Genomic DNA, 25,354 nt, shown 5'->3' on the forward strand with positions numbered 1-25,354 from the left:
AGAAATAGTTACGTAGTATGACGATTTTCTGTGCGATTTTTAAAAAGATTTGTCTGTCGGGCAATAGGATCTTGCATCGTGTAACAACGTTCAACCAGACAGCTGAATAGTTAATGCTATTGTTCTCAAATTATACCTGGCTTATTTGCATCAAACACGGTTAGGCTATTAGTGTTTCTCAAGCTATCGTTGTACATTCTGCGTGGTGATAAACTACAGCTTGAGCGGCGCCCATTGAATGGCATCCAAACACGACCGACAAAGGCTAGCGTCTGTGACCTTAAAGTAATTAAATGTCTGTCTTGTGAATTACAAACAGTTTGTTAATTAACATGCTTCACAATATTGTCTCTAAAAGTTTGCTAGCAAACTTAAAACAGAAAATTGATGTGCAAGCATTTTGTTTCTGGGGAAATTTGGTTATTTACAGGCCAAGACTAAAAGTCAAAATACGTTCTAACTTGTAATGTTGAAAGCTAACAGCTTTTGCACAAAAACGTGATGTTTATTTTTGTAAACAATGCAAATATGCGAAATATCTGTGCATGATTTTTCCATTAAGTTAAAGATATTATGTTTTAAGTATAACTTTGCAAAAGAAGTAATTCTCTGTACCACAAACAGACGATTAAAAGCACAACAATAGGTCGAATATAACTATTCAAACAATAATAGCAACAACGGGACAAGTTCAAGCGTTTTCTGAGCACTACTGTGCACGTTGTCAGGAAAAATTATAATCAACAACATGCGATGAAGTATAAAATAATAAGTAAGTTTCAATAATATTTAAAAGCTATAAGCGAAAATGCATCTTAATCAAACCTTAAAGGCCTACTAAATGAAAATTTCAAACGGGAATTAAGCATTAAAATGCGTAAACTGAACATTCAAGAATACATTTCAAGAAAAATTACCGAAAAAAAATTGTTTTCAATGGCGCTGGCAAGGCCCAAAGTCCAATGTTTCATTTATTTTCATTTTTTTCAAAATAACCAAAAGTGCGAACACTGCTCGAGAATACGTCACAAAAGACAGCAATAACAAAAGCCACGTTACCACATCTGATGTTTTGATGTTGAAATCTGATGTTTTGATGTAGGCTACATACATACATAGCCTACAGTCAAATTGCCCGCAGTAACAATTATTGCGAGATCAGCTGATTGCTAGTCTCTAGTGATGCAGACTGTACACTGTACAGTCGCACGCTTCGCTGCTCAAGCCCAATCTTGTTTTGAAAGCTCTGACAAAAGCACGCGCGCAATGGTGGTCAGACCGCAATGGGGCAAAATTTTATTGAAAATCGTTTTATGGTAGCATGTTAAACAGAAAGAACGTGGAAAATCGCCAAGTCAGGTTTTTCCTTTAGTATTCCTTTAATAACCTATATGGAAGCTATTTTGTGTCAAGAATAACGTAGGAACAAGACAGAGATAGCGATGAGAAAGATACGATAAACCCCCATGAAAATTCGTGTAAACGACGTTACAAAGCAAAAACCAAACGTAATACTTAATATTACAAAGCAGAAAAGATGCCCTTCCAGCATAAAGAAATATTTTTTATTTGATTCCAACCATACTTTCTTGCAGCTTTCACTTTCAATTTCAATGAATATATCACAAAACACATCTATACACTCGCAATGCTTTTGTAAAGTACCATCACAAAAGTAAAACAATGAATAGTGGAATGAGGACGATTTTTAAGCACTTTCTCTTGGCTATATTAGGCCTACTATAGTTTTGTTATCTTAACCTCCGGCCGGAAAATTGATTTTAGTCAGACAATGCTATCCATTGCGTCACTATGAATACTGTCGTGGCGCATAGAATCGGTGAATGTTTGTTGTGGTAATCCGAGTTAGCTTATAATGGCATTGTGCAGTCTTTGCGTGAGCGAATGGAGAAGATGAATGTCGGTTTGAAACGCACACAAGACGAAGCGCCCACCAACAAAGATTTGCTTCATGTCATCCTTCAACTCATCCAAGGAGATCCTTCTATTTTACTCAAAGTAAGTTTCAGTTTTTATTGGTGTAAAACTTTCGCGTGTTATCTTGCTACAGAAAGATAAACACAGGCTTTTCTACCTGGCGTATGATTCATCATACTGCTACTGCTCACATAGCAAAATCATAATGACGTCTGCAGACGTTGAATCAATGTAGAAATGATGGACTTCGCTGTCTGGGTGCACATACATGTTATAACCGCACGACGGATGTCTTTCGTGTAGTATTGCCAAAATAAGTATGTCAGCGCTGAAAGCATTCTAGTCTTTTTCTTCACACCCGCGTGCTATTAAAAAAGTCATTTTGTCAAGTTTTGTTTTTGCTTATCTCTTGCAAGCGTTTCACTTTTTTCATGTTTACAACGCGGTGGGCTTGCAATATTGCTACTTGCTACTGTTTCTTGCTTCGTTTTGAAACAAAAATCGTTATTTACGTGTCCGCCACGAAAAAGAATGTGCTAACTCAATATTTCTAAAACTTTTATAGTTCGTGTTCACCTAAGTCCTTCAAAGTTACGATAGAAAGTGTAAAAGTTGTAGCGTAGAAGTGTTGACGTTGCACGATGCACGGCATTAGTTTATCCTGGACGAGTAGGCTGCTGCTTAATAAAACAAAGTCAAGGACCTGCTTTTTATATTCCCTCTACGCATGCTCTTTAGCTCTAACAGTATGTTGCTTAGTCACAACTTTTTCAGTTAATGTCTCCGCTCGTAGCCCCCCGTTAAAAGACCATATGCTATCTGCAATACACAATACACATTGACCAATAAACGGATAAAGTAGCAAAATGAATGCATGAAAAACATGTATGAACAGTTTTTTAGGTAGAAAGGTACATGTTTTCAGGTAGCGCGGTCAAAACATCAAAATGTATCATTTTTTGCTTCGTCATAGGATCTTGGGTCTACAAGTCAACAAGATTACACGACAGTTAGGAATTTCTTTGTGGCCCTGGCATCGCTATTCACTGTGCACAACTCGTCGAACCTGCAGTTGTCGTTTGAAAGCATGGACGCTTTGCTGAGGCTCCATGAGCCGCAGATAATACCATTGTGGAATTCAGAATGCCCGATGTTTCTCCTGTGGGATATCAGGCAAGACAAAACGTTTTAAAAGTTTATTTTATCATATTGTGTTCAAAACTAAGGCTACAATGAGAATAAAAACTGACTTTGTATATTGGACTGATTTCGATTCTCGGTTAAAGCACCAGCTAATGTGCTGTTATTGAGTTAAGCCATGAGTAGTACAGTCAATTGAGACACAGTTTTGTTTTAACTTTCAATTCATTTCAGCTCCACTATTTTGTGCAACATTTGTGAGACTCTCCTGCAGTATCAGATGACCACCCCGCCAGAAGTTTCCTCGCATTCAATCAAATGGATCCATCAGATTCTTGTCTGTCGAATAGAATTTTTTATGAGAAACCAAGACAAGAATCATTTTGGACAGAAAGCTGACATTGTTAGCCAGGCTCAGGTAGGAACATAAAATCTACAGTGTATTGTCATAAATTTTTTGGCAAGTTGAAATTGGTAAAATTATTGCTTATTTAATTTAACTTCTCATTATTTGAAAATTGAAAATGTGTATTCTTGGTCACGCTGAGTCGTTGTCAGACTTCATCTGACTCAGCGATAATAATCAACTTGATGTTGCAACAAAGCTAAGAAGTTGCCAAACATTTCACGACCGAATAATGTTTTTCATAGTTGAAGCTGGAAATGACACTTTTAGAACACTTGTGGAATTCTGCTTCGGAGGTCGTGATGTCTGTTCTTTCATGTTTGCAATGCTTGCATGAGGAATATGAACTAAGGTAATTCAATTAAACTATGTTCAATCAATATCCTATAAATTATGAAAGGTTTGTCTTATAACCTGTTTTCGTGTCATTGATTTTTTTTATAAGCTTACGTTATAGTCAGTGCGGTTCCTTCCACGTTGATGATCCAGGTTCGATCCCCATGTCGGCCAGCCGTCACTTTGTTGACCCAACACTTCTTGGTAGACTTCAAGTCAAAGTAAATTCGAAGTGTAACAGACGAATCCTACTCCCACATGTTGTTGGGTTAATAACCCCTCTGGTGACAGTTCTCAAAACCTGAATCAGGCAAGAGACATACTTTAATTTTGTACAGTGTTACTGGTTTACGTTTAAAATTCTTTGACGTCAAGATTTGGATTTCATGATGGCTTAGATTGCAGGAACAAACATTGTTGACACTTACGCACTTAAGCGGTTGATTATACACTATTTAATTTATACAGCTTCTGTTATTGCACCTTTTGGCATCCAATGTCTTCAGTAAAGTGAAATTAATGTTGAAGTAACCGAGATCCAATGAAATGTTTAGATGGGCAAGCAACAATGCCAACACTGGAAGACTCCACGTTGAAAACTACGTTGTATATCAAGAACTGTCGTCCATCTCAGTGCTGAAGGAATGCGAAACAGTCCAAGCTCGGGTGGCCAGCGTACTGCGACATATCCACAAGTTTCCGCCTGCTTGTCTTAAGGTGCATTGACTGTGTGTGATGTTGTTCTAATATCGCCAAATCAACATACCAGACAACAAAAATCGTCATTTTTACATTGATTCAACGTCTGCAGACGTTAAATCAATGTAAAAATGACGATTTTGCTATCTGGGAAGTTACAGTAGAATTTTTGACGATTTCAAAGTAAGTCTTAAAACTTTTACGTCAATAATTAGAATAAACTTATTTGACCTATCAGGCTTGGGAGGATCTCAGAACGAAATGGGAAAAGAGGATGGTGATGAGCTACAAACAAGGGAAAGAAGACACAGTTGGAACGCGAGCTGGTGGCGATTTTCCTGTGTCAACCAAGAATCCTCCCCAAAAAAGCTTTCTGAAGCAGGTGATCATTTATTTTTTTTTATCTTGCCTCATCATCTAAGTTTGTTAAGACTTGTTATAGTTTTGTTTACTTCATTTTTTTTCTACTGTAGTAGTGTAAGATTCAATGGCAAGGTGACATGGGAACTTTATCTATTCCATATTATTGTTGCTTTGTCTTTTGTAGCAAGATGTCATGGATTGGATCAACATGACGAGGTTTCTCTGCGCATTGGGTGGTGTGTGCGCAAAGCCGATGGAATCAACGTAAGTTTTAGAAGGTTTGACGATGTCAAAGCTGTTTGGAATTATTTATCTTTTAGAACGCCAGAAATAGTGAGTTTTATTTACGGGAAGAAAAACTTTTTGATTAGAAGCCTAAAGAACAGTGTCATTTTGTAACAATCTCTCGTAAAAAACCCCTACTCATTTCTGTTTTTTTCTGCAGCCCAATTCCAACTGAGCTGCTCACAGGAACAGCATCATTTTATAACAAAATCTTGTTAAAAGTTTTTTATTTCAACTTTGCAGCATCAGTCCGGCGACTTCAACCCCAGATCGACGCGTCAGCAATTCCTCCGTGCCGTCATCCAGCGTGTCTTCACAGACGGATTACTCATGCATTGAGAAAAGCCAGTTCGTTCCCAAGAACACGGTCTCAGTGACCCGCGCAAGCCGATTCCTAACCCACCTCCTGAATCTGCTGGGAACCTACAATGCTAGAACTGTGGACATCAACAACTCTATAAGGTGATTCATGGCACGATTTCGTGATCTGCATGTTGTTTTTCGTGATCTCACCTCATCACAGCTAATCTCGTAAAAATTCATATGATTTATGCTCTACTCCCCTTCATCCACGATTAGTGTTCTCTCCAACTTCTGATGAACGTTCACAGTCGTGGTCCAGATCTTGACATGTATAAAATTCATGCGATACAGCTTAGATGAAAAGCTGACTTTGCTGGGTAACATGGCATAACAACAACATCACAGTATTGTAATATTTCGATTTTAGTACTTTATTATTTCTGCACGTTTGCTTTACTAGTGTCGAACGCGTGACAACTGTGTTACTGCAGCTGTGATGCTACTCTGCGTAACATCCAACGAATAAAATACAAATTATTTGTACCATATGTATGAATGAATGGTTGTTGCTGAGATCGTAAATCCACTATTACTCGTGTTTATTAATTCAGTATAATAATAATTCCCATTGGTCATTGCATGTGTCGGTATTGAGCGTACATAAATGGCTTTACCAATGGAAACTATAACAGCAACGTATGGTTGATACCTTCAGAGATCTTCTAGGAAGTAGTCTCCATCCGGCTTTGTACCCGACTCTATTCCAACAAATGAAAATCTTCCTCAAAAGCAACTTACTAGACTCCTCCAGCCAAGTGAGTTCACATTACATCTTTGATTAAACCTTTTCTGTTCATACTTGCATGGATCAGACTTAAACATTTTTGTTGTTGTATGATTGACAGCATTGATAAAAAAATGACGTAATACGACCAGGCGCAAAGTGGGGTCGTTGAATTGGGCATGCCGATAATTATCGTTTGAGTTGTTTCTTTTGTAACCTTGCTTGCCATTAGACTGCTTGATAAATAAAGCGTTTAGCAAGCACAATTATAAACAAAACTGACTTAAGAGAAATGTCAACCTAGGTCGCAGACAATCGCCCGCCTTTCCCAAACAGCAAATCAACCATTTGTTACATTGATTCAACGTCTGCAAACGTTCAATCAATAAAAAAAGTTGATTTGCTGCCTGGATCAGAACGTTTGCATGCACACCAGTTGGTATTTTTACATTCTTTTAACGTTGACAGACGTTGAAGCGGTGTAAGAATCGTAGCTTATTGCCAACTGGGATTTTATCATTTCAAATTTGTGATGTGCACTTTCAGATGATAATGAATCAGAGCAACAATTTGTTCGTGCAATACATGATCGTCATATTGCAAAAGATATTTGAGCAGTCTTCTGATCAAGACGCTGAATATTTGAGCGAGGAAAGCATCGAGTGCATGATCTTACACATTGTCAGGTATTACAAAAATACTTTTCATATTTGGTTTGATGTAAGAAAGGTTTGTTGTACCTCTATTTTGACAATTTTGCCTGCTTGGACTGGTAGAGGCGTTGAGCCCCTGTCGCAAGTGCGGTTAGGGTTAAGATGACGTGGCCTGCTTAACGTTGGCATTGGTTAAGATGACGTTGGCTTGTGTGACGTTGACGTGAGTTAAGATGACGTTGGCTTGTGTGACGTTGACTTGGGTTAAGATGACGTTGGCTTGTATGACGTTGACGTGGGTAAGATGACTTCGACATTGTGTGGTATTGTGTTATCTTACCATATGATTACTTTGTCGTGATTGCATTTAAAACTCAACCGCAGCACTTTTGTAGATATGTGCGTCACACCGGAACATCTAGCTTTGCTGTGGAGTTGCGCATTGCATTTTGCAAAATGATTGGAGAGGTAAGAAAATCTTTTCATTGAGTAAAACGCTTGTTTTTCGTCGAACCCAACTGTTCCAGACATTTAGTTTCATTCCTTGTTTTATTTCATGCGTTTGAGCCTCACTGGCGCGTTCATTTAAAGAGTGGTCGCATTACGTTGTTGCCACTCATCAGCTTGAATTTTGTAAGACGTCGCAATGCTGTTATGTTTCGTCTTTGTCACTGTTGCCTTCGCTTTTAGATGATGAGCTGCAAGGACCATCTTTTCTTCCTTTCCGAAATTCAATTCCGCAACAAACTCGTTGAGCATCTGACCGACTGGATCATGGCCTCCCCCAATCAGCAAGTGTCATTCAGCAAGACTACCCCTCGGTAAGTCAAAGCTCATTAAAAACTTCCAGACACCGCCTATCCCAGAACATTTTTCTTTACATTGTAGCGGGTGCCTAGCCTGTGATATTTACCTAATTTTGACAAAATTTTAACTCGTGTTGATAGCAGGAAATATTTGACTTGGAACTTTATTCCGATATAGACAATCATTCGCTGGCTATGTAACCGTTATATGCGAAGTTTATTGTGTTTTCGGTGTGATTAGTACAACTTTAGGTTATGAAACATTTTACACAATTTTGATGTAAGAACAAACTTGAACAGCGTTGCTCTTTCAGTGACTTGGATGAAGCAGCGATAAGTGCCGTTGGGATTCTCCTCGACAAACTTCCTCTTCATCCGGATGAAGGAGATGGAGGAGACGTTCCTGAAGCCAAGTCCCAGCTCTTCCTGAAGTAACTCACTGTAAAATTGCCTCAATTATGCGAACTTCATCATTAATTGCCTAAAGACCATGCGTTCTTGTTCTCTCCAGACAAACTTACGGCGGTGATTTCATTTCTCAACAGAAATCGTTATCCATTCATTACGAAATAATTGGCAGGTTTGCTGGCACTCACGTCTGGCTGGCTTGTAACGGCTTAACCAAATTAGCTAGCCAGTTATGGATTCAAAGTCTAAAGACATTGAATCTATGTATTAGAGTAGTGAATCAGACGACTAGGAAGCCGCTGGGTGATCGGTATCGAGACATCGTTAACCATATAGGACCCATGCCAGTAAAAAAGGTTACTTTTTTGCATCGTTTGATCGTTTAGTATCATTGAATCGATGTAAAACAGCTAGCTTTTGCTGGATTGACTATAACCCACTTCCCTATTGAATTAATTATTCACCTAATCACTTTCAGATATTTTACTTTGTTCATGAAGTTATTGAGCGATTGCACTGATGAGTTGACAAAAAGTGAACGCATTGACGACAACTTGTTGGACGTCAATCAAACCGTCGCTCTCAGAAGAGCGTTGATCGTCGCTATGTCAAACATGCTGAGCGCCAACATTGAATACGGGCTGGTGCACGCCATGAGTACGTCATCTTTGACTTAATTCAAAAACTCGTTTCACTTACATTTTAAAAAATAACGATTTTTTTAACGTTTTATGATAATTGTGTGTTTGAAAACCTAGTTGTATAACTTTCAGCTAGCTAAAATTGTCCTTTTTTACGTTGTTTCAGCGTCAGTAGACGTTTAATTGGTTGAAAAACAGTAGCACTTGCGTCGCAAGTTTGCACATTAGATAATAATTTGACATTTAAGATATTGTGTTTGTTGATCAAAGTATATATGAATCAGGATTTCAAATAAAAGGTTGCTCAAATTTTACCTATCAATCACGTCAAATTGCATCACTTTATGCTCACAATGATGTATTCTCAACAGGTTTGGCCTATCACGATGACGTGCAGACGAGGGCCGCTTTCCTTGAAGTAATCATAAAGATACTGCAGCAAGGCACTGCAGGCTTCAAGAGCCTGAGCGACTGCGTCCTTGCTGAGCGCTTTGAACGCTTAGTTGAGCTCGTAACCATGATGGGAGACAATGGGGAACTCCCTATCGCCAACGCTCTTGCCAACGTCGTCCATACAACCTACATGGTGAGACGCCCAAAACATTGGCTAAGTTTTTTTTTTATCAATTCATGTGTTGTTGTAAAACATATTTTGTTACACCGATGTCAAAAGTTCTACAATTAAGAATATTGCCGCATGTGCTCACCGCAATTTTGTATTTTTAAATATGTAGTCAGAGAGAATAAGTGTCTTAATTCAGCTTTAAGCTGAAATAGAACGACTCATTAAATACTTAAGTATCCGTTAAAAAGGAAATAATTTGAAATAAGTGTAGTTGTTCTGTTTGAAAATGTTGATATAATTATTGACTAACTTGTATTTAAATGACGTTTCCGTCTTACAAAAATAGCTTTACCGGTAATTATCTTGCATTACCTCATTCGATGGATTGGATGAGTGTAAAGAACTCTAAGATTTTCATTTAAACTCAGGACGAACTTGCCAGAGTTTTTGTAACTCTCTTTGACGCCAAACATTTGCTCTATCAGCTCCTTTGGAACATGTTCTCAAAAGAGGCGAGTTTTGCTATTGTTATGCAACACTCTTCGTCGTTTCAATTTATAATTTCTTTACTTAACAATTTCATTCTTTGTTTTTGCATACAATGAGAATAACGGATTTTACGAATTTGTGTCTGATAAATGACGTTATTGTATTGATATTGTCAATTTACTGTTAAGTTTCCTCCATATCTGTAGCCTTTACTTAGCTCACTGCGCAGGTGGATGAAGCAGACACAGTGCAAATGCTGTTCAGAGGGAATTCACTCGCCAGTAAAATAATGACCTTCTGCTTTAAAGTTTACGGCGCCAGTTACCTTCACAACTTGCTGGAGCCCCTTGTGGCTTGGAGCTTGACTCCAGAGATATCGTCCTTACAATTTCACGTGAGTTAAAACCAATTAAGCGTTCATACTTAACTTAAATAATTGGTCAAATGTTTATGTTTGAATACTTTCTCTTTGAATAAAGATCTTTGACGATTGTGTTTGTTTGCAGATTGACCAAAAGCGTATTCCCCCTGGCGTCGACATCATCCAGTGCAGAGCTAACCTACAGAGGCTCACTGAGAGGTTTTTCAGCAGGATAATGACGTCAACGGACAGGTAATGCTGGTCGTCGTCGTGCCAGTTTAAGGCTAACACCTGGTGGTGACAATTTGAACTGTGGGGAAGCTTTGTGTCTGCCTTCAAGCATATTATGGATGTAAAACGCAGCAGCGTACACTCGGTAGCTGTCGATCCGAGTTCTTTTTGAGGATCAGATAACAGCTATAGATTAATTAATGTCAAAGCCTTCATTTTATGAAGTTTTTATATGTCTGTCTTCATTGTTAGTTAATTTTCTTAGATTTCCTCCGCAATTGAAAAGTGTGTGTCACTGCCTGTACCAAGTCGTGTCTCAAAAGTTCCACGAAAGCGGAACCGGGGCTGTTGCGAGCGCAATCTTTTTGAGATATCTCAATCCTGCCATAGCTACTCCTTTCGAATGCGGTTTATGCGAAAAACCACTTCCTCCCAACTTAGCAAGGGCTTTCAAATTCATGTGCAAGGTGGGAATGTTTTAGAGGCGTTGATTTTGCGTTTTTTGCAACAAGCTTGAAAAAGATTATTTTGACTTGAATGTAATTAGCTTGTTTTGTTTCTGTACTTTTTACTCTGCGATATGCCGTGATGTTTTTTATTTAATGTGATTTCTATGTGACAGATCATGCAGAACATTGCAAACCACGTGATATTTACTAAAGAAGAACACATGAAGCCTTTCAACGATTTTGTGAAGTTGAGATTCGACGTCTGCCAACAGTACGACTCTTGAAAAAATATTTTCAATTATTTTAACAGTTGATTAGTCGCATGTTGAGCGTTATGATCAGTGCATACTTTACACTGTTGATTTTGCTTTTTGGTTTTCAGAAGTCTTAGCAACTCATTTCCAATTCCTACTGTTTTCTTGATGTAACTTGTGTCGCTTTGTCGTTTGCAGATTTTTCATGCAGATATCAACCCCGGAGTGCAGCAACGTTGAAAACATTGTCCATAGCACTTCGTACATCAACGACGCTAATGTCGCTGCGCTGCATCGCCTGCTATGGAACGACCAGGGGAAAATCGGAAAGTTTTTGGCCAAAAGTCGGTACGTGATATTTCTGCATAACTAATTTTACTATGTAACCATTTTATTAATTGAACTGGTTTACTGGCCTAATGAAAGACGCCCTCCTCTGGTTGTGCATATGTGGGTTTCTTCTTCTGCTCTCATATTGTCGCGATATATCAGGGCACCCGTCGGTTAGCCACTGCCTGGTGTCATCATCGATGGAGACTAGGCCTTCTATACCACGGTCCACGAGCTGGTCTGTACAGCGGGCAATCCTTGAATGATCTTAGGTTTAATACACAATTACACATATGTGGATTTGCTACCCTGTCAGGTCAAATTAAAGATCATACAAAAATGGCACTGAACCTCGTTTCTAATAAGCACTAGCTCCTACATTCTAGTTGTAAGATCTACATTGAGAACAGCGCCATGTGACAACACAGATCATTTTCATTCAACAAAATGCGGCAAATTGTTACTTGAGGAAATTATTCAAATGTCTATCGAAAACTTTTTGCGTTCCAGCAATGCAAAAGCCGTTGGTCGTCGCCCTTTCGACAAAATGGTCACTCTTCTGGCATATCTTGGCCCTCCTGAGTACACAAGGTACGTTTCTAATCACTAGACCCCAGTAGAATGTTTATTTTGAGAATTGCACGTAAATTTTGCACTGTTTTAACTTTCAAGCTATTGAGCCTCATCAGCCCCGCTCTATTGGTCTTCTTATGTGTAAACATCTTTGCAGACCTGCTCTGGAAACTCGTATTACTGGGCAAAGTATCACCCCTTGTGAGTTTGATGAGCTAATGCAGAAGAGAAAAGTATCGGACTCGAAGGAATACAAGATGGCGAAAGGATTGAACATATTCTACCAAGTATGACTATTGACCAGAGACTTCACGGTATTCTGTTAATATGGTTTTTTACTGTTGGATAAATTCCTATTAGTCGTTTGTTGGTGAGGAGACGTCACCAATGAAGTGCAATTCCATCATTGCTTCATTTCATTAAAAGTCATGTGAAAATGAATAGCAACTGTGGAAGACCCTCTTGGTGATGAAAGGAAAGATCACGCACCAAGAGGCGTGAATATGAAATCGGTTATATTGAAAAAAAAATCATCTGGGTTTGGCAGTGATCACTGCATTTTCCAAAGGTAACGATAACACCATGTAACAAAATTTCGCAAAATTTTTAATTGCAGAAAAATTTTTAGGTATTGTGTTCTGTTACTTCAAACTAATCACCAAAATACCAAAAAAAAATCTGAAGTGTCTTTACTTTTGATAAGATGTCACTTTTTCTGATTGTCAGTTTTACTCAAAGATTTTCTGTATTTACCAGCATAATTTTCTATTAAACGTGTAAGCATGCAAACACAAAGAAATATTATGCAAATATAAGCCATATATGCATCATGCAAAGATGAAAACACTTCAAAAGTGATCACATTTGTGTGACTTGCGTCTATACACTGAGAAATCTTCTCGTATTGCGGACCATACACCCCCCCTTTTTCATGTTGCAAATCCACCGCCCTAGATATTTTCTTTCCAAATAAGATGAAACCTTTCACTATCTTTTCCGCTTCCACCAATTACCCATACAAGGATCAACACAATCAAGATGGGAGTGCAGGAAATGCATTTTTGTGGACATGAAACACCATTTTTCATATTCTTTCATCACATTGTTTCCAAAAGTTGATAATTATTGCTTTGTTGAGCCTATTACCAAAATTCTCAATTTATGTCTGTATTAGGTATGTTGAATTCGTCATGAGAGACTTTTTCTATATCTTGAGACACTACCGTGTCTTATGCAGCTTTTTTGCTCGAGGGTTTGAGAATCGGCAACTCAGCTGCTAACTGCTATGCGAAACATCTGCAATAGAACATAATATGGAAGAATATGCAATGTCATGTCGGTTTTTTGTTTTTCTAAACCGTGAACTGTCAACCATATAGCAAGAACGGTCTTCTGTATGGTTTCGGGGTTCTCTCCAAACTCTTAAAATAGCAAATACTGTAGCACTGTATCAAATGTCGTTTTCCCTTAGTCAGCCATCTAAATTGGAGAGACGTGTTCTGCAGACCACATAAGGTGCACAGCTTTTAACTTGGTCAATTTGGTCACTAACTTTCATACCAAAATACATTTCATAAGTATAAAAGCTTTGCTTCTAGCTTTGTTTCATTGCACATTTCGCTTGTTAGTCTGATATGATTACTGACATAGATAGACAACAAACATAGCAAAAAGTTTCAAAACAACCAGTAGAAAGGGAAACTGCGAATACGTGATTGTGCTATTGCTTGAATACTTTATTAACCAGTAGAAAGTTTGCATTCACGTGATGATCCGATTCCCAACTTATCTGCATTTTAGGCTAGAGCTTTTTACAGAACACAGTAAGAAACAATGAATGATTGAAACATTTTAAGTTCTATATTTTCTGATTACATTGATAGTAAATAAAAACAATTTGAAATTTCTGTACTTGCTCTATTTCGCGACTACGACCAAACAAAGATCATTGTTATGATACAAGCTACAGTTATGAAGCGAAAATGATAGCCACTATGACGTCATAGTTTACAGACCTTATAAGGAATTTAGAATAAGAGCTTGAGAAACAAGGTGCTAGAAGTTCAAAAACCTTAAATAAATATTTTTTAAACGACACTTGTGGAAAAAAATTGCTAGAAGCATGTTTTAATGAGCAATATCTTTCAAAAAATACTAAAAACTTGACACAACTAATTTTTTGTTACATGGTGATATAATTTATGTCTGGTAAACAGCAGAAAGCAAGACTGGCACAACGCAAAAGAAATAAAACCAGACGTAAATGCAACGCATCATCATGAAAATTGCATTTTGTGAGGTGTAGGTTGGGCAGTAGTCAACTGTTGTTCGATCGATCCCAACTTGACACCTTCGCTCGATGGTTATATTGGCTAGGGAGCTTGTCACCACATTCGCTAACTTGTTTGGCCTTTTTAAAAGGGCTGTTTGGGCTTTTTCAGATTCCTAATGAGGGCGTGAAGCCGAAAACGTTCGACTTTTTAAAAGACCTTTACAAATAATGCTATACTGCTGCAAAAGTGGATCGGCTATTACTGAGTAGAATAAAGAAAGTACATTGTTTGAAAATCAGAAAACGTTAATAAAAAGAGCATCATTTTGCGTTTTCTCTGTCAGCCAGTTGTCATCTTCAGACTTTCTGAATGACAAGCTGTCAAGAAAGTCCAGCAATGTTGCTATGAAAAATAATATGATAAAGCTTTGGTAGAGTTTGCTTTGTTGAACCATAGAGAAATAAAACAGAGTAGCCTTAGCGGGTTCAACATACTTTTTTACGCACAAAAATATATCATAATTAAAATAAACTCAAACGTTTTTTTTATTTTAATTATGTTATATTTTTTGTGTGTACAAAAAAAGTATGTTAAACCAGCAAAGGGTACTCTGTTTTATTTCTCTATGGTTCAAGAAAAATAATATGCTTTGAATTGTGCGATATTTTTGTGAGTCAAATTTTCATTGAATTTTGATCCTACTCTTTTGATATTTCTACTCTTTTGTTCCTAATATTTTTGATACAATAAAGTTTCATCTTTTTCATTTCGATCTAGTTTGGCCGTTCCAAGATGGGCTACCCTGTCTTCTACTACATCGCTCGTCGGTATCTGCGCTCAGACATCCGCGAGGAAATTCTAATGTTTTACATCCTTCAAGCACTGAAACCGTACACTGCGAGAAAGTTTGATCTCATCATTGACCTTACGCAGGTCGACTCGAAAAATAGGTCAGCATATGTTTCAAAGCACCACTTTTGATATAGACTCCCAGCCATAAAATGCTATTGTTTTTACATCGTTTCAACGTCCCTAGATGTTAAAACGATAAAAAGGCAACAATTACTGGCTGGCCTATTCTTTTTATTTCGAATTTATGCATTTTGTTGTTTTGTAATTGTAAACTGCATTTTTAGCTTGAGAAGTCTTCCCAAGTGGTTGGTGGTTTACCCCCCAAATATCTACAAGAATCTCGACACTGTCTACATCTACAACCCCAATACTTGGCTCTGTGACTACGTCAAGTACAATAGATCCACGTTGGACCAATTTAATGGCCATGAAAGGTAATAATAAGCGTAACGTCTTTAGAGTGATAATAATCATGATAATAGTAATAGCGGCGTTATCAATATGATGCCAAGTGTTATCACGTGACTTACCATGTGTGATCATTACGTCCCGCACGATAAGTTCCGATCATACCGAGGCAACGCGGACGATAACAAAAGTCTGTCTTTCATTTATCTGGGAGGTACGGTTATAAAAAGCTTTATGGATATGTTTTCCATATCAGCGTGTTGTTAATACTTCAAATGATAAACAATTTTATCGTCGTTGTGTGTACAAAATGCACAATGCTCAATAAATGTTTTGCCAAATTTCATTTTGATAAACATTCCTGTGGATCTGATTACATCGGCACAATTTTACCGATACCGATACATCAATCATCCTTAGTTTGAGCTATTTCTCCTTTTTTTATCAGCATCAAATTCATTGAGGAGCTCTCAGAGCTTCAGAAGTGGATCGAAATAGATCATCAAAAGATTCCGGCAGCAACCAGAGGTCTTGATGAAGATGTCACTTGTTACTACAATGCCACCAGGTTGGTCGCCATCTTGTATGTTGCTCTCTTTCTTTCCTGACACTAGCTTGCCATTTCAATCGTATCTTTTTTTAAGTGGTTGCTTTTTCAACAAGGCAAAACCTTCTTCTCAGTATCATCACATCTCGATAAGTTATCTGAAGAGCAACGTATTTTTTTATGTCTTAGACTTCGGAGTCGTCATCGGATGATTGAGTTGTATTTCTTGTTTCAGGTCTGGAAGCACAAAAGTGCACATCAAAGTGGGATGCAAGGCTGTGCAAATAACAATGGCCGAGAAAATCAAGGTAGTCTGAATATTATGTGCCTTGGTTTCGTTTGTCAGGCAACAATTAAATTATACAGTATGATTAACTCTTTCATACGTCTCCCTTCATCATCATCTTGCTCCTCCTACATCATTTTGTTCCTCCATCATCCTACTCCTTATCCTCCTTTTTCTTATATGGTTGATCCATTTTTTTTGGCAGACATGCTTGCCAGACTTTTCACATTCCCGTTATACAGTATGTACTGTATGCTCAATCAAAAAAGGACATCAGAGAGTATCCTACCAATATTACAAAAGTTGCATTTATTTAATTTGGGACACTTTCATCATCTTAACACTTACCCGCTTTTGTTTCCCGCCAGCTTCTTGGACACGACATGATTTTGAACGACATCTACTACTCCAACGAGATCGAAGCCATCCAATCTTCAGACGAATGTCTAAACGGTTTCGTTTTGTCAACAGGAAACAAAGTCCTTCTCTTTTCACACCCGGAAGCACCAAAAGTAATTCAGGTACAATATAGATGATGTTGTTGCCAGTATTTGCGCGTATGTTTTTTAGTCCTTCTTTTGACTAAAGTTACTTTTATCCTGTCAGTCATTTACACATCATCTTGTCTTCAGGACATTCGCCACATCAGAGCACGGTGGGAACTGACCCAGCCTGTGGACGACCTTTCAACTCACCACAGAATCAGCGCCAAAGACGTTCCCGGGACTCTACTCAACATGGCCCTGCTTAACCTTGGTACGCATCGAAAACTGCTTCGGTTTCAATGATAAACTCGTATGTGTTAAGAGCAACAGTGGCATATAGCTGTTTTGACCTCTGGGCCTCGTCCTTGTCACGCTACTGCTACTACCACGTAGTGACGATCGTCACTTATATTATTTTAACCATAGACAGAGAAGTCACCTTTAAAGATTTTTAATGTGCCTTTCTCCTATGCTCTGCCGTTTCATTTTGCATTTCGTTTTTCAATTCAGTGTTTAGATCAGTTATTCATTTTCATTGTAGATATGATAAGCAGTTATTTTTTTGTTACTTGATAAGGGCTAACGTGTATATGGCCGAAAACGTTTGTAGCTTATAGTTTATGTTCAATTTTAATGGATTATGTTAAATGCCGTGTGGTTGCTTGGTTGTATATGTCTGTGGTTGAAGAAAGTGACCTCTTTACCAAAATTGTAGAACCTTTTTATACTACCAACTTTTGCATCTGCATTTCATGTACGGTAACTGCTGTCAAGTTTAACTTTAAAACACAATTACCACATTTGTTAATTGGAAAAGCTGGCTTTTCCACAAGAATCTTGCTAATAGAAAACGCAATCATAAAAAACTAAAACTGCAATTTCAGGTTGTTCGCATCCGATGGTGAGGTCTTGTGCTTACAACTTACTCTGCTGTCTCACGTCATCCTTCAACCTGCAATTGGAAGGCAGGCTTTGCCAGTCGGACGGTCTGTGCATACCAGCAAATAACACGCTTTTTATCGTTTCGATCAGCAACACATTGTCTAAAAACGAAAGCCATCTAACTCTTGAATTTGTGAAGGAATGCATTACAGGTAGGTGGTTCTTTGTTAATGCAGTTTTCCTTGATCAGCAAACAAATATAAAATATAAGGTTTGCTGGCATTTAAAAGTGTTTGTTTTCATGTAGCCTACGTTGGGCCGATGAGAACACGTATTGCATTCTAAATGTACTGTATTGTCTTTGGAGCGTAAAAGTATTTTCCTCCTAGTTATTTGAAATAAGGTGATAACCGATTAGATGGTAGAGGGGGTATGACGCTCGGCTTTTAACTGCATGATCCAGGTTCGCCAGCCAACCAAACTGGCTGTTGAAAGCATCACTAGCTTGTATCCGGTGTATAATAAGTTAGAAAAGTGTAGTTTCTGAAGGGAAGGTGGGCTAGAGAGGGAATTTAAGCACCTTATGACTTTCGTCTGGGTATTGAGAATATGAGTTTATTATATCTTCGTGCTTAACTACTGTCCATGCAACCATGCTCTTGTGGCGCCTTCCCCCACCCTGTGATGTATTCAATTTCAGACCCAGCCCAGAGATATCACTGCATGCCTCGAGTCGACAGCCCAGAAAAATAGACACGTTGATTCAAAAAATTCCTTTTTAGCGTTTATACAACGGTTACTTGAGCTAAAAACTTTCATATTGCTGAACAGGATTCCGATGCTTGAATGACAAGCTGAAGACTCTCTGCTTGGAATACATGGAGCCGTGGTTGTTTAACTTGCCCGCATTTACAACTGCAGAACAAACTAAAAGAAACAAGGTGAAAGTTAGTATGCGTTTGCATAACGTACTATCAACCAAAACTGATGATGTGCGACTACAGTATAATAAAAGCTTTGAGCTTGCAACTTTAGCAACGATTGGAAACGTTTGTTTTGGTAAGGCACAGTTTTTTTTTGTCGTATCCAGGCTTACACCCAGTGGTTGAAGATTTAGATTAAGTAGACGGGAAGGCAAGGAAGCCAATCTTCGTGTCCACCTTCAGGCATGCCTTTAAGTGTCCTGCCACAGACACAGCCGCATGCTCTTGAGCGGTGTCGAACCGGCGCCCTTTCGATTGCCGTTCCAGTGTTCTCACCACTTGGCTATGCAGCCGACTATTAAAGACATAAACGACTAAGGCACAGTTAAGTCTACATAAAGATCACTTTTTTTCCCACGAACTTTTTTCTCATTTGCATATTTCTGTACGTGTAACCATTACTGGTTATCGCGCTCGGAAACTGTTTTTACCGATTCATTTTTTTCGCGCGGTTTTCTAAGTCAGCAGCCAATTTTCTCCCTCTCGGCTAGCAAATCATTTTTTCCGTTGATTCAACGTCTGCAGACTGACCTGCCTGCTGGGTAACTCTTCCCCTGGCAACTAAAGCATCGAGCGGTTTTTGGTTAACTGTAATCACGTGCAACCCACTATTGAGGATCGAATAATAATTTCAAATATCTTTCATGGCTCAGGTAAAGGCCATTATTGGACAGTTGATTGAACTCACCATTGCCGAGAAAAACTTCTACCCCAGCGTCCAAACTAAGATCTGGGGAAACTTTGCAAAGCTGACCACGATGATCGAATTGGTCCTGGAGTGCTTCATCGAGGCCAGTTCTGAAGGTGGCCTTGGCTCTATCAAAGTAAGATTATCCTGCGGTTATCACTGCCGCAAACACATCGGTGAACGGCGTAGTGGAAATTAATATTGACATAGATGAGCAACTGTTGGATGCTGTTTGTTACACGTTTAGCTTGTCTTGACTACAAGCGATTAAAATTTAGTTTTTAAAAAATGTTTTGTAAATTCTAGTTGGGATGTTTAAAATTAAAAAAATCTAAAGTTGAATTGCTTTGGGCAAGATAGCTAATTTTCCTGTTTTTTTATTTCGTGTTTTTTTTTTTCAATAAGTGATATTAAAAGATTTTTATTTTTTGATATCAGAACTTACTGGCTTTATTAGTTTATTTCATCTTTCGAAGCATTCATCTCGTCCTTTTCAATTAACTAATCAGTTTAATACATAAGACGCATCTGACTTCTCTTTCAGGCCGAGGTGATGGCAGATTCAGTTGTAACGTTAGCAGCCAACAACATGAAACTGGTTTCAAGTGAGATCATTAATCGGTTGTGCCATATTGTGGACAAGACGTCGCTTCGACCGACACCAACGTTGGAAAAGCATAAACATTGGGATGACATCGCCATCCTTGGCAGGTAAAAAAAGTTTACCAATTTGTTGAAAGTGACCCTTTAAACAGAAGACTGGAAAAAACATGCAGTTACATCATCAAAAACATGCATTCTTCAGACGTTGAATCAATGTAAAAATGACGGATTTTTCTGTTTGGGAATCTTATCGTAAGATCATTATGAACATATTTTATCGACTAGCCCTATCATCGCACGTGCTCTCTTCCAGATACTTACTGATGCTGTCTTTCAACAACAATCTTGACGTGGTCACCCATCTTCCATGTCTCTTCCATCTCGTCTCCTTGCTTCTCTCTACCGGACCTCTGTCTCTTCGTGCTTCCGTGCATGGTTTGGTGGTCAACATCATCCACTCTCTCTTGACCTGCAGACAACTTGAATTCGAAGGTAAGCTTCGTTACACGGCATTGCTGCACTGTCACGTCATTGCAAACTTCTCAGACAGCAAATCAACCATTTTTACGTCTGCGGACGTTGAATCAATGTAAAAAAACAGCCTACGCAAGTGCATGACATTGTGAGGGTGAACTTTTTCTATGAAATCTTCTCTGTCCTTGAAAATCTTTTCTTCTTTTGCAACTTAATCTGATCGACTTGATCGTTAATCTTCAGGTGAAACTCAACGTGTGTTGCGATTGAGTTTGACTGAGTTCTGTCTGCCAAAGTTTTATCAATTCTTCGGAATTCCCAACGTCCAGTCTGCTGCTAACACTGCTTTCAAATCCGAATCTTTCATCCACAGTATTGGTAAGTTTATATTTTACGCTTGTTATCAACATTATTTCATCAGTCGCTTTTAATGCTTCTTTTAAATCACTTTTTGACACTTTTGTTTTGGCATCACCTGAAGGCTTAAGCTATTTGAGTGTCAGTTCAGTTCAGTTTATTTTTGTTTTGTTGGCGAAAAAGAAAGACACAAAAAGCAAAAACACAATAAACACAAATAATTCGCACAACAAGGATGGCAGCGAAAGACCAAAAGGTCACCAAAGTCAGCTGCCACCAACGACGATCAGGAGTTGGTGTTCAACAGGTCGTGCAGATATTTTGAAATAGATTGGGAATTTATCAAAAAAACATGCAATCAGCCTTTAATCTTTCATACATTCAATTTGCAGTTAATTTCACAGGCCGTCCATCTGTGTCGATATTTTCGCGCAATGATTCCACTTCCAGCTTTGACAGCAGCGACGCGGATGACGTCATTCGCTTGAGCTATCTTGACGTTGTGGTGGACACATTGCTAGAAGTGATGGAGGTAAGTTTGGTAACATTGAATGAACGTTTCGTTACGCAAAAAGACGTTAATTCCTTTTTCAAGAATATTTTTCAAGACGTTAATCCCTTTTTCAAGAATATATATTCTAATTTAATTCTGCAAACAGCAATCTCAGATGGGACAGTTTGTTCTTTTCACATTGATTCAACGGTTGCAGATGTTGAATCGATGTAAAAAGCGCAAATTGTGCTAGCAGAGATTCCTGTCATTTTGCATTTGAAATGTATTTCTTGTTTGGTTCTGTGTTTTTTCTTGGGTTTTACAGCAACGCACATGTTTGAGACCCTTACTACCCAAGTAACTGCCCAAGCACATTTTACCCTTACTACCCAAGCACATTTTACCCTTACTACCCAAGCAACTGCCCAAGCACATTTTACCCTTACTACCCAAGCACATTTTACCCTTACTACCCAAGCAACTGCCCAAGCACATTTTATGGCTCGCATAGTTTTGCACCTGTCATTGACAAAAGTAGCTTAAAATTGCTATCATGCATGATCACTTGTAGCAGGGTCCTCAGCATAATTACAAACACTTCCAGGCATGCATGAAGCATTTGCCGACGTTGGACTGGCTGAACCGATGGCAAGAGATGAGTGAAAAATTTGCATTCCAATACAACCCGTCACTGCAACCCCGAGCCCTTGTCGTTATGGGTTGTATCAGCAAGAGCGTCACCATGCGGCAGATTAAGCAAATACTTGGAATTATGGGAAGGGTGAGCAATGAGCATGTTATTTGTTTGATTAACTTAAGGTTGTATTGAAAAGCGATATCACTTGTTTTGTCCGTTTGTGGAAAACCGCGGATCAAAACAAATATTTTGATTAGTTGATGCAAAGGAATTTCTTGTTTTGCTTTTTCAGTGATTTCTCACAATTTTGAAGCTGAAAACTCGCACAATAATTAACAATTACGTTTTCTATTCTACCTGTCGTCTTATTTTTAATGTTCTTACATGTACCCAACTTCGGAATGGCCCGTTTCGGCGAGAGCCCTTTTCGGCGAGTTCCCTATTCGGCGATTTTTTGAATTTTTTTTTAAATTATCGGGTACCGTAGCCTAATTATCATTGCCGTTTTAGGGTTAGGGGTTGGGGTTAGAGGTTAGGGGTAAGGTGTAGAGGTTAGGGTTGGGGTTGCCGCTTTTACATCGTTGAAACGATGTAAAAGCGGCAATGATAATTAGGCTACGGTACCCAATAATTTAAAAAAAAAATTCAAAAAATCGCCGAAAAGGGCACTCGGCGAATCGGACTAGCCGAATTGGACTCGCCGAATAGTAGCAGACCCTCCCAACTTTACCTGAGAGTTAGATGTTGTACCACAATGTGATACTTTGTATTACCAATCAAAGCCGATTAATTTCAAAAAGCCTCTATTAACCTTATGAGGCCATATTATTTCCACAAAAATTTACAAAAAAAATATCTTGAAAGGAATTTGAGCTTTTAGATTTTTTTTTTAATCTGCAGAAATCATGTGCACTTTTTGAATCAGCTTCTTTGAATGAAGGTTTTTAGTGCAAATTAAAGACTGTAGAGTAGACAGTCTGCAAACTTCATAAGCTTTCCAAAAATATATACTTTGTGTGGGTTTAAATGTATGATGTATGAGTAAGAATGTTAAATTTAAGCCCCGCGAGAAAATTTTTTCCAAGGAGGTGTGCCCCTTAAGCAGACACGCTTATTTCTTGTTATCCTTATATTTTTGGCAGTCAAAAGTTGGTGCTTCGTAGTTCTAACCTTAACCCTATATTTTAGGCCTGAACACATACTGCAGGGTCAAACTATAAAATTCATTTAAAGCTCAAATTAAACCGATTTTTTTTACTGTACAACACATACAACATTCTGCACTGATGACTATTTTAGAAAAACCGATGTCACGACACAAATATGGCAATCCGGGGCAGAATCTGACCGGAATTTTTTCCGAACTTTAACTCGACTCTACTTACAACCCTGGGATGCTTCTGCATTGCATTGTAGATCAACAGTTTTCACATTGAAAGTATACTTTTGCAGTCTCTAGAATCCAATGCCGACCCCATTCTGCTTGAAGCAACCATCATGTGTTTAACTCGCCTACAACTTCGCCTGGAAGCTGTGAGTAATCTGCATCTATGTCTTTTATCATGTTGGTTGTTACAGCTGACGTAGTTACCGCCATTATCTGATCTGCATTTAAAATCGTTTTTGTGGTTTCAGTCGCCCGACTTTCACTGCATGTTTTTCTGGCTTGGTATATGCGCCATGCAACTGAACGAGAAGAAACTGTACGCCGCTGGCCTTTCGCTGATTGAACAAAACCTTCATCGTTTGGACGAAATAGGCGCTTTCACCCTGCAGGTAAGGGGTTTCACTACAGTTTGGTGAAGTTTATTCACTCCGTAAAAGACACATTCCATTTGCACCCAGCACAATTTCCCCACTCCAGTCATTCTTGAATAGCCAAATTTCACTTCCTACGTCATTGTTTGTATCATGTCAAACGGAGCGGAAATCGAGCATTCAATAATGACGGGTGTTAAGAAATTGAGAGTTATTGTAGTCTATGTTATATTAGTATCGCTGATCGTTTGACTTAAAATAAAAATGCTCTTACAATTTCACAGATATATCTAATTGAACTTTTTCTTTCCACCTTACTTGTGTACAATTTTTATTTCAGCTTTTGCAAAAATCTTTAAATGTATTTCCAGGCGCCGCCGAATGTTTTAATGAAGTGCCAGTCGTTGGTAGAACGTCATTTTGAGCAACTCCAATCTGCGATTAACATCGATTTCAAGTCCAACTTCCACTACGCATTTGTAACCCATCTCATTAAAGGTACAAGTTTCGATTGGTGCGTTGTGGTGGACTAACTTCTACTTACAAGCCTGACCCTCGTTATATCTACCCTGCCAGCTCTTTGTAGACGTTGAATCAATGTAAAATAGCGCTGATTGTCTAGCTCAATGGTTCTCAACCGGGGCGATTCTCAACTCATATATGAGTTAAATCTTTTAATAAGGCTATATTGGTTATGTAACTATGTTCAACTTAATTCTTTTGAGACAACAGATTGTTGATCACTGCTTAACTTAGAAATGCAAACGTTAGTCAGCAGCTTATTAGCACTCACAGTTTTGCCATGACTGTGATTATAACAGATTAATATCGATTACAAATAATAATAAAAAAAGTGAGAAATTCTTCCTAACGGTCGCAAAAATTCTGTTAATTTTTTTTAAAGTTTATAGAAAAGCATAAAATCAGCATAAAGATTAATTATTTATTGATCCTGTGTGCCAGCATGTGGCGCATAACATAATTTCGTCAATGTCATCAATCGTCATAAGTGCGTCGCCAGTTCAATAAATTCTTCTAAGTGTGTCGCTTCAAAACTTATAAAACCACTGATTCCATTAGGAGACGCGTTATATCAAAATTTTAAATGAAACTTTTTTATGGGTCCGTGACCGTTTCGAAGGCACCAAAAGGGGTCCGCCGAGACAAAGAGGTTGAAAACCACTGGTCTAGCTGATAATGAAAGCCATTTTTCCAAATTTGTCGGTGCAGTATCTCGTTTGGTTAGTAGAAAGAAATCGTGACGTCGCAGAACAACGACTCAAATCTCAATGTGCTCTTTGAGCTTCTTTGAGCACATTACTAAAAGCTTTATTTAGTCGAGTGTTGTACAAATGCACAGCATGGGTACTTCAATGGCCACCAGAGGCGCGCCTGACAAAGGCAGCGGAACGCATCCACTAGCATGTAAAACATCACTGGGCTCCTGATTGCGTATAATTTGCGTCCAAACTACGGAATTTATATTAAAGATGTTAATCGTAAGCAACGTTTAGCCAGTTTTTGGCATCTTGGCCTAAACTTCCAGATTTGATGTTACTGATATCAACACGTAAAACTTTGAACCAGAGCCTTTGCAAGTATACAACAAGTAAA

General features: G+C 38.4%; 1 protein-coding gene across 1 annotated transcript in view; it reads left to right on the top strand.

The window, feature by feature from the left end:
• The window catches only part of LOC145771502 (neurofibromin-like), a 53,878-nt gene that overhangs the window by 17,789 nt on the left and 10,735 nt on the right, over positions 1–25,354 (top strand). Inside the window, exons 14-53 of the mRNA XM_082583197.1 lie at positions 1,891–2,019; positions 2,912–3,111; positions 3,313–3,496; positions 3,730–3,836; positions 4,375–4,537; positions 4,758–4,901; positions 5,067–5,146; positions 5,411–5,629; positions 6,186–6,285; positions 6,801–6,940; positions 7,303–7,375; positions 7,598–7,728; positions 8,028–8,144; positions 8,600–8,778; positions 9,134–9,348; positions 9,756–9,839; positions 10,046–10,210; positions 10,323–10,429; positions 10,674–10,875; positions 11,031–11,128; positions 11,310–11,459; positions 11,952–12,032; positions 12,172–12,301; positions 15,065–15,237; positions 15,424–15,573; positions 15,996–16,115; positions 16,330–16,402; positions 16,749–16,901; positions 17,013–17,136; positions 17,750–17,959; positions 18,579–18,688; positions 19,384–19,554; positions 19,963–20,129; positions 20,335–20,513; positions 20,739–20,867; positions 21,257–21,384; positions 21,950–22,126; positions 23,435–23,515; positions 23,618–23,758; positions 24,112–24,238. Of these exons, the coding sequence (XP_082439323.1) occupies positions 1,891–2,019; positions 2,912–3,111; positions 3,313–3,496; positions 3,730–3,836; positions 4,375–4,537; positions 4,758–4,901; positions 5,067–5,146; positions 5,411–5,629; positions 6,186–6,285; positions 6,801–6,940; positions 7,303–7,375; positions 7,598–7,728; positions 8,028–8,144; positions 8,600–8,778; positions 9,134–9,348; positions 9,756–9,839; positions 10,046–10,210; positions 10,323–10,429; positions 10,674–10,875; positions 11,031–11,128; positions 11,310–11,459; positions 11,952–12,032; positions 12,172–12,301; positions 15,065–15,237; positions 15,424–15,573; positions 15,996–16,115; positions 16,330–16,402; positions 16,749–16,901; positions 17,013–17,136; positions 17,750–17,959; positions 18,579–18,688; positions 19,384–19,554; positions 19,963–20,129; positions 20,335–20,513; positions 20,739–20,867; positions 21,257–21,384; positions 21,950–22,126; positions 23,435–23,515; positions 23,618–23,758; positions 24,112–24,238 (5,611 nt within the window). The remainder of the gene's footprint in view (positions 1–1,890; positions 2,020–2,911; positions 3,112–3,312; positions 3,497–3,729; positions 3,837–4,374; positions 4,538–4,757; positions 4,902–5,066; positions 5,147–5,410; positions 5,630–6,185; positions 6,286–6,800; positions 6,941–7,302; positions 7,376–7,597; positions 7,729–8,027; positions 8,145–8,599; positions 8,779–9,133; positions 9,349–9,755; positions 9,840–10,045; positions 10,211–10,322; positions 10,430–10,673; positions 10,876–11,030; positions 11,129–11,309; positions 11,460–11,951; positions 12,033–12,171; positions 12,302–15,064; positions 15,238–15,423; positions 15,574–15,995; positions 16,116–16,329; positions 16,403–16,748; positions 16,902–17,012; positions 17,137–17,749; positions 17,960–18,578; positions 18,689–19,383; positions 19,555–19,962; positions 20,130–20,334; positions 20,514–20,738; positions 20,868–21,256; positions 21,385–21,949; positions 22,127–23,434; positions 23,516–23,617; positions 23,759–24,111; positions 24,239–25,354) is intronic.

Source organism: Aplidium turbinatum, chromosome 6 (genome assembly GCF_918807975.1).
Source record: "Aplidium turbinatum chromosome 6, kaAplTurb1.1, whole genome shotgun sequence".
NCBI lineage: Eukaryota > Metazoa > Chordata > Ascidiacea > Aplousobranchia > Polyclinidae > Aplidium > Aplidium turbinatum.